Below are 9,883 nucleotides of genomic sequence, written 5' to 3' on the forward strand. Positions count from 1 at the left end.
AAAAAAAAAAAAGCCTGGTAACTGCAGGAGGCACTCAGACAGATGCGCACCAGGAGGACCTACAGAATGGATGCAGTGGACAAGGTGCAGCTCCATCAATAAGGTACTAAACCTAGTACTGGGCTGCACCACAGTAAATATTTAATAAAAGAATAAAGAAAAAAAAAGGAAAAAAAAAAAAAAATGGTGATGTTTGAGAGCAGTGGCATGCGCAATCCCCAGCGCACTACCCAGCTGCTCCCGCACCCCGTATGCCAGAAATGGCAAGGGAGGATGATATATAAAAAAAAAATGTGCAGTGGTGTTTCTTGACATTGTAGGTGCATTTGACAATGTTGGCCATAACCATATCGTGAGCTCACTAGAAGCGAGGGGTGTGTCACTGGATCTTAAAAACATGATTTCGGCTCTCCTCTCTATGAAAAGTATTGGAATAAACGTAGGTGTCCACTCTACAAGCCAAATCAAGTTGCTGCATGGAGTAACCCAAGGCGGGCCCTGGTCATCTTCGTTATTCAACCTGGCCATATCCATCTGAACCAAGACCTGTGCGAGTAAGACTTTGCAAATAAATTTGGTTATAAGCTAGATAGTGACCAAGGATGTGTGGTCCTCACAGGTTTTCCAGATGGCCAGACAGTTTCAGTGAGAGACAAACATGCTGTGGAGAGAATTATTGACAGCATTCAGAGGACATTTAAGGAAATTGGTTTGGCATTAAATCCTCGAAAAAGTTTGGGCATCGTTAAGAATAAAGGAGAGCTGGAGACAACAAGGCTTTCCCTTGAGAATAGAGATAGCATCCAGACAATTGAAAAAGGTGAGACCCTCAAATATTTAGGATGCACACTCTCAGGAGAGTGGCAGTTCAACGAAGATTCAGTGCCTAAGCCGATTGAAAATCTGAATAAGCTAGTTGCCTCTTGCTGGTTAAAGCCTGAGCAGGTCAACATTGTCAACCAATATGTGTTCCCGGGTATATTTACCTTCTTCAAATTGCTCCCCTCATAAAAGTACGTCCAACGATACTAGAGGGCAACGATACCATAATTCATAGGAGTGTCAAGGCTATTATCGGACTTCCTGTGAACACCTCCACGGCGATGTTGTATCCCCCGAGGAGGTATTTAGGCTTAACCTGCTGCCAATGGGAGGCTCCTTTACAACACTGGTCCATAGCTCAGCGACTGTCCAATGTACCTCTGTTCCAGCCCACATTGGATTATTCAGCCAAAATTGCTGAATGCACAGATAGATTGGGGCATATTGCAGGTGGCAGGGCATTGGAGTACACCACTTCAAGGAGACCCCAAAAGTAAATAAATTTATCTATGACAAGCAGATTCTTACGGGTTCCAATGCCCTGAAACTAAACATCAATTATGCACCCCAGTGTGGTCTCAGGTGTCAACGGACAGGTCAGAAAAGTTGGGTCCCTCTGACGTAAATGCAACAAAGAGCCAGAAACACCAGCACATGTGCTGGGAAAATTCCCCAACTCCCTCCTTGTACACACCGGCATTACAGGATAAAGTATAAGTTAATGAAGCTCCTTAGAGAAAGGGATTTTGCCTGCTTCACCGAGGTCTACTGCATAGATACAGAGGGATCCACACGATATGCTGATATTGTTGCTTTCCCCAAGATAGGTAAGTTAGCATTCATTCTGGATCCTACAGCGAGATATGAAAGTAATGACCTTGACAAAAAATGAGTAGATAGAGAAAAGAAGGAAATTTATAATAATATATCCCTTTCCTTAAAGAAAAGTTCCATGAGAGCTTCGGGGAAAGAAAATTCAACCAGAGGCCTCTGGTTCAGAGCTCGTGGAACTATACCAAGCACAAGGAGCTCTGTGTTGATATCAAAGATGTGGCGAAAATCGCAGAAGGGATAATTCTGGACTCCCTAGGAATTATCCACCATGACTTGCATGGTAACTAAGAAGGATGGTGATGTCACTGTGGAGAACATTCATATATTGCACATTTTGTATCTACATTATTTTATATACATACAAAATTTTATATTTATTACTTTTAAGTTTTAGCTTAATATACTTATTTATTTTATTTTAATTTTTGTTTACATGTGCTATTTTTTTTTAATATTAACAAATTGTAAATGGGGATGACCCTGTTGAGTTTTATGTATGTATATATATTTTTACTATATTAGAAATGTTTATATAATTTTTATGCTTTTAACTTAAATTTACTTTTATGTGTGATGGAAGAAAGAGAGAAAATTTTTAGAATTGAAATAATGGAAAAATTAAACAAATGCAAAGAACGATTAAAAGAAAAAAAATATGTAAGAGAAGAAATAATAAATAATAAAAAGGAAAAAATAAATGTATAACTTAATTGCATAATTTAGGAATTTTTATATTGTGACAATTTAAAAAAAAAATTAATGAGGTGTAGATAGTTGACCGTAGATTAATGATTGGAGAAGTTTGTCGGGTTATGGCATAGAAGTTAGGCCTCAACTATTTCAGTTGCAGGCCTACCTTCTACGCCATAACCCCTGATGAAGTCCTGAAACTCAGGTCGAAACGTCGGTATAAAATAAATGAATATGGTTTTGTTTATTTATGTTGTTCTTTGCTGACCGCATCCCCCCCCTCCCCCGACAAACTTCTGCAATCATTAAAAAAAAATTTATGCTGTGACTATTTATATTAATAGGATAAAAAAAAAAAATCGTGCTTCACTAGTCATAAGCATGCTGTGTATAAGGCAACCGAATGAAGTTGGGCAGCCAATATTCATAATCAAGTGTTTTTCTATCTTTCTATATATAAAGCATACACATTTTCTTCTATCCTTAATATCAAAATGATAATATTTTCTCCACACTATTGATATAAATGAACTTTTTTTAAATATTTTTCATAATATTCACATTTAACAACAAAACTTAAGAGAGTTCCATTTCCCATGAAAATTTGTCTTCATAATTGAGAATCTGTAATCATAAGAGTTCTTCATCATGATCAGGATAAGATGGATGATGAGTTTATAGAAGGTATAGAATTCGCATAATTACTCGGTAGACTTTATTAAGATTGCTATAATTATTCTAAAATATTATGTTATTTCTTGATTTAATAAATAAACCATTATGTAATGATTCACTATATTTCAGAATTTCATTTGTGTATCTTTCCCCTGTGATTGTTATCCAGGTGTTTTTTGTTTTGTTTTTTCAGATTACCTGACTTTTTTAAGAAAAAAAATTTCTCTGACTTTTCCCAGTTTTTTTGGTCTAGAGATCCTGATATAAGTAAGTATGTATGTATATATTTACAAAGCTAAAAAAATAAAATGCAATAGATTCCAAACAAAAAAGGAATACTTACTTCTTTCTTTTCTCACAGCAGAAATGTCTGTGGGTCGAAGATATGCTTCTGTGTCGATAATGACAGCAAAGATCCAGAAAACTCCAAATAAAAATTTCCAAAAAGTCTCATCACAGATTTTCCATTCCCTAACCATTTTAATACCTAAAAAAAAAATCTATCACAATAACTATATATATTTTTTTAAATTATTCACATGTGTATAGAAATTAATAAATCTCATAGAAATATATAACAGTATATTTTTATGCCAACTTTGAAATTTTTAAAAAAAGGCTAAAATAGAACTCATTTATACAGAAACTATATTAATAATCACTGACCTCATAAGAAAAAATAAAGAGTAGGTTATAACTGTGAGCAATAGAACATATGGTTAGACCCACAATACGCAAAGCACCAAAATTCATACAAATAAATCATAATTGAAATATTGGAAGCCTGAACCATATGAAGTTTCTTGAACAATATCTTTTTTTAATCAAATAAAGCAAGGTTGATAAATTTTTTAGTACTAGGTAACATACAAGTAAGATGATACTTTAGCAGTTAAATACTTCTAACAGCTAAACAACTACAAAAATCATATAGAAATTCGTAATTAGACCAATTCACCTATTAAATACACAATATAAGATATTGGAAAACCTTTTACTGACTAAATTAATGAGATATATATTCCAACAAAATTCAAATCACCTCACTATATCATGCCAAAGGTATTAGTACCTTAACATGGACCCTGTATCAATTATGATCTTACAGCAATTTCTATATAGTAATCAACTAATATTTAAAAAAACTAAACTCATTCAACACAAGGTGGGCAAAGATCTTTATCAAAAATAAATATTGATTAACAACTCTAAAATGCAACCATGAAATTTCATATTGAAACAATTTAGTAAAAATATAACCCATGTTACACAAGATGCACTGAACAAGATCCCCGGGAAGATATTAAAAAATATTGAATGAATCAAAATGATCGAACCTCAAAGAAAGTTAACAAAACTACAAGGAACTAATTTCATAACTGAAGAATTAATTTGGAAACATTGAAATAGAAAATAAATAAATGATAACTGTTCACAATACCTTCTTTTGACTGAAAACAAACCAAAAACGGTAATAAGAATAGTTTCTCAATGTTATTTATGTTTAGTAAGGCTGTACCATATTAAATTAACCATCTTTACTTTATCATTAGTTGCTGAGAATGCTTAGCATTCATTTTTGTTAAAGATAAAAGAAACATCATAGCTACTTATCCAACTTAACTATAACCTAGTAATCCTCTAACAGTAATTTCCGCAACATCGAGTTACCCACAGATGCAGCATACCTATAATCATGTTGGACAGAAATAGGATCATGGGCTTCATCCAAATCATAAATATAACATACTAGTAGGAACATGGTGGAAGTGGGTAAAAAGAGTCATCATAGGGTAAAACAAAAAAAGAAGTTCAACATACACTATGAATGGCGTCTTGGGCAATGATTGAACTCTCGATGGAATGCAACCAGCAGAAATTATTGATTATCACCAACCATAAGATTTTAATTCGATGACTACTAATGTCAAAGCAGTTAAACATTTGGTTTCACTATCAATATAAAGGTAGATGTGGTAAGTGTCCATATTCAACATTTCACTTTCAACTATGAATGTGTAGTGTCATTTCTTTACTTGTTCAAATGACAGAAACTTCCAAAAGAGTTATCTTCATCGGAAAAAATTTAATAAAAAATCATTGACAATTTTTATACTATACAAAAAAAAGAGATTATTTAAGAATAAAGTAGGCTATTAAAGCATTTAAAGAAAGAATGAACCCTCTCCAATTGAAGATTGACTACATAGTTTGTTATGTATCAGAAGTAAGTATACAATAAGATTTATTAGAACAGTATATAACGTAACAGTATAACAAATAAGATTTATTAGATCAGCATGAAAGTTATTTATCTCTGAATTAAACCATCAATATACCAATAAAACAATTTAATTAACAGACCATACTTTATTCTGAAAAACACATGGAATTATTTTGGTCCTGGCATAGATTAAGATAAAAAGATTTGAATGAAAACAGGTAAGATCTCAGAATTAACAAAATAAACTAACAATGATTAGTTTCTAAATACCATAGACTCTACATAATAGATAAATAAAAAAAAGATTTCAAACTATGGGTACTAGTAGCATTGGTAAGGAATTTATTTTATACCTGGAACTTCACTAATACCTTCAGTATTGAAAAAAAAAAAAAAAGTTATTCCGACTGCTATTACACATTTATCACTGAATCTTCTCCTTATCACTTGACTCATTGGAAAGATATAACGACAATATACAAAAACAACCATAATGCACAAAAACAGGAAAATCTTTCACAATGTGACTCTAAAGATATAAAACAGAACAATTCTGAAATATGAAAAAGAAGAATGAGAAATAAGAACACACTATTGAAATTGAAACAAAGTAGTACTATGAATATTTTGTCAATATAAAAAAAAAAGGAGAAATTGGCTGAAAAGTTACCTATAATAGCTCTGGAAAATATAGAACAGGATGAGTATAAAATAAAACACACCTAGCAAATACGAGAGAAAAATATAGACCTATATTTGATCAACAGAAGGTACTAAAAGCGAGCAAAAATATTCTAAAACACATTTAGGATAAGATAATTAATTTTCTGTTTACATACATTTTTAATTATATACCTTCTAAATTAAAATATGGCATTAGTAATATTATCTACACAAAATTCTATTCTTATAGAAACAAATTCAAAATTCGTTTATGTAATGAATCATGTTAACACTAGATATTCTATAAGTAACCCATGTAGAGTATATTTTGGTTTCTAAATCAGTAATTCATCAGTGACCAACAGGCAAAGAAAATATTGCAACTTTATATCATAAATTTTAAAATTATTATCTTTTTGACAATTAATTAATTATAAAAAGTTCTAACCACTTATTATTCTGTAATACAGAATTAAATTTATTGTTCCTATTTGATGAACAGTATTAATATAAATGTTTAAAAAAATTATTTTCATGACCCCTATACATAAAAACAAACATTAATAACTTAATCTACTTTGACATCAATGCGCTAGAGGCTGATATCTTATTTCTTTAATTGCTACATTTTACCTTTGATAAAAATAAAAAACTTAAATATATGATCACATTCAGTCCATAGTAAAACAAAATCGATAGTGATAATATAAAACATAAATTACGTGTAACGATCATAAAATTGATCAGCGAGTTAATTCATTGTTAAACTCCCTCCAGCATATTTTGTTTTGAAAATCACCCAAATTTTCAGAACTAACAATAACAAACCTAATGAATACTGAAAACCATTTGATATATTTAAGGACCCCATGATACCTGTCATTCCTGTAAGAATTTAAAAATATGTCTGCTGTTATTCTTAAATAAAATTAGAAAAAAACCTCTAATCCATTGAAGCACTTAACAATTAAGGTACCTAACTAAGCAATGAATAAGCAACATTATACTGAAACTACACAACTAAATAGGTAATCTTCACATAAAAATAATCACTAAAGATTTGAGTTCATGAATAAAACATAATATTGCTAGATGAAACATTAACACATCTTTTTTAATGCATTTACATGGGTTTAATTTTAGAGAAAAATGAAGAAGGAACAGCTAGAAAACTAACATTGAAAAATACATACAGTTGTTATCGTAAGTATTCCTTCGTTAATCTATTACTTTAGAAAAACCAAGGTTTTAGATAATAATAACTAACAAATGACAAACAAGAACAATAAAACGATTTTAAAATAATAAGGCACTCATAGAAAATTTGAGTTGATAACTTTAACATTTCCAACAGTAGATGTATATAAACAAAAGAATATACACCAAAGAGGTTAACTGTATCATTGTTTAGACATAATGCAAAAATAGTTGTATTTAAATAAAATAGAATATGATGGCAAATTGTGATTGAAATTGAGTCATTAATAACAGTTTACAGCAACACTTTGATAATAAACAGATATTTATTTGCTGATTGGTATATTTGTTTACAAATAATAATTAAACAGTGCAAACAAATATTCTGTCTTTCAGTTCAACTAAAAATCATGCAGTTATATACATCTAAACCTTAAACTAAGGTTATGTTCAATATTAAAACTATGTACATGACAACAGATAAAAATATATTATTTAAAAACATACCATGTTTACAATAAATATACTGTTGATAAATCAAATTTAGCAAATCCAATACCAATCCATCTTATGGGATATCTTCCTGAATTTGAGATCTGAAGATAAATTAATGTTACTGCACTAACAATCAAAGCATACTGCTTTATTCCACCACAGAAAACAAACGTCATCTCGTTAAAAATCAAAACAATGCACTTTCACATTGCGTAACACTAATAATTAGCACTAGTTCACATTTATATCTTCACTATTCCAAAAATGGGATATAAAAACCAAAAAAGAACCACTCCCCAGCACTGCTCATTCGCACAAATTTAGGAAGTACAAATTTTTTTGACATGTGAAGTTTCACAATAAAATAGATGCGAACTTTTTTTTTTTTTAAACTAAGTCTTAATTAATACTGAAAATCTACTAAAGTAAAGATAGAAACATAAACCACACATCCGAAGAGCATATTTACTAACAAGGAACCTAAATTTTCCACAGAAATCTGTAAAGCGATTGGTTAGTCCAGTAACTAGGACGCAATCATAACGCGCAGATGCGTTCATGAACTGACGTCATAAACAAGGTTGTCATAGAGACAATTATTCAATAACAACAATGACGTAAAATTGGTTAAGCATCTTTCTTATCCTTAACGTAGTTCAGAAATAAAAATAAATCTTTAATTATTTCCATTTCCATACAAGAAATACAAATTATTTCTAGAATTTCAAATTAATTGAGTCAAAACCGTACATATTTGTGCTCGTTGATACAATATATACGTATACGTATGTACATAAATGTACGTTTTATATCTAAAAAAATTAGTCATATATTTGAAAAAAAAAACAATCATACATTTTACCCATTCTGATGGAAAATGCTCAAAGGTAATTTGTATTCTACCTCTTTGGGTAATCTTATCTGCTTAATAGTATTAATTGTTATACAAGTTTCACTTGATTATTCCAAATAATTATATTAAAAGGCGCTTTAACAATCATAAGACGATTAATTACAATTTAATTTGTATTAGCAAAATTTAATAGTTTTGTTTCAACGAACGGTTTGACAGTCAGAAAACTGGTGAGCGTATGTCCAGAACAGGTTTTTGGCATGGAAAAAAAAGCATCAAGCATGCGCCCGTCAGTTTAGTTACTTTTGAACCATTCCCTAGAACAAGCCTTATTTATTTTTCATCATATACGTACACATTTTTTATTGTTGATATACATTTTTACTAAATTAAAATTTCTTGTATTCGAAACAAGAATATTGTTGATCCAACGTACTGGTTAATATGTAACGTCCTTTTTATATGTAAAAATAAATCACAGCTTAAACACCCAGTCAGATTATTTTTTTAAAGAATTAATAACAGTAATTTCGTAAGTACGCAACATTATTTGATGAGCTACTTTCATGTGATTTATACTTGTAATTCGTAGAAAAAAAGTCTGGTAATCCGGAAGGCCTAATACGATTCAAAATTATAATCAAACCACTAGACGTTTGCATAGTACGGTTTTCCCGTTCCATATCCTCCGACCCGTATGCACCTAACAATGTTGAATCGTGTTGGAATACCCTAATGATCATAAAGGCGTGTAAATAAAATCATTAATCATCAAGAAAATGATCTAATCACAACAGCTTTTATTTATTTATTGTTGTATAAAATATAAATCATGTACCAAGGTCATGGGCGTACTTAGATAGGTGTGTTGAGGTAGTGATCCAATTTTTACTTTCACTAAACAATATATGAAATATATAGTAAGAGAAAATATTGCCATTGTCAAAAATTTCGAATTTAAGTCTCGAATGAAATACTTTTTTTGAGATTTCCTGAGTCCATATTTGGTTATTACCAAGTCTCACAAAATGGTCTGGGTGTATGTAAACAGCCTCGTTCAAAATTGAAAAATCGTAAGAAAATGAATTTACATATTTAGGGAAAGCGTAGGCTTGGAATATTACTTAATTCTGCCCCAAAGGTCCGCGTATGTAGTTGGTCGAGGAGGAAATTTTGATTAAAATCAGTTTCAATATAAAATTTAATGATCTTTTATATTACCTAGGTTTTATTCTTATTGTAAAACGAGGGTGGTTTGAAAAGTTCTCGAAATGTACAAGAAAGAAGTGTCTTACCTCGGTGGTACTGCTTTTATTTTTCAACATAGTTTTCCTGTACACTAATGCATTTGGTCCAGCGATGTTCCAATGCCTTGATACCATCTTGAAAATGAGATTCCTCCAGGCCTGCGAAATACCTCTCCAATTCGG

General features: G+C 31.0%; 1 protein-coding gene across 1 annotated transcript in view; it reads right to left on the reverse strand.

The window, feature by feature from the left end:
• Positions 1 to 8,137, reverse strand: part of InR (Insulin-like receptor) — a 90,208-nt gene extending 82,071 nt beyond the window's left edge. The window contains exons 1-2 of the mRNA XM_014418029.3: positions 7,613 to 8,137; positions 3,365 to 3,508 (exon numbers count right to left, since the gene is read on the reverse strand). Coding sequence (XP_014273515.1) covers positions 3,365 to 3,500 — 136 coding nt within the window. The 5' untranslated portion in view covers positions 3,501 to 3,508; positions 7,613 to 8,137. The remainder of the gene's footprint in view (positions 1 to 3,364; positions 3,509 to 7,612) is intronic.
• Positions 8,138 to 9,883: the final 1,746 nt, after the last annotated feature.

The sequence above is a fragment of the Halyomorpha halys genome, unplaced genomic scaffold (assembly GCF_000696795.3).
Source record: "Halyomorpha halys isolate HHAL.00 unplaced genomic scaffold, Hhal_1.1 Scaffold176.1, whole genome shotgun sequence".
NCBI lineage: Eukaryota > Metazoa > Arthropoda > Insecta > Hemiptera > Pentatomidae > Halyomorpha > Halyomorpha halys.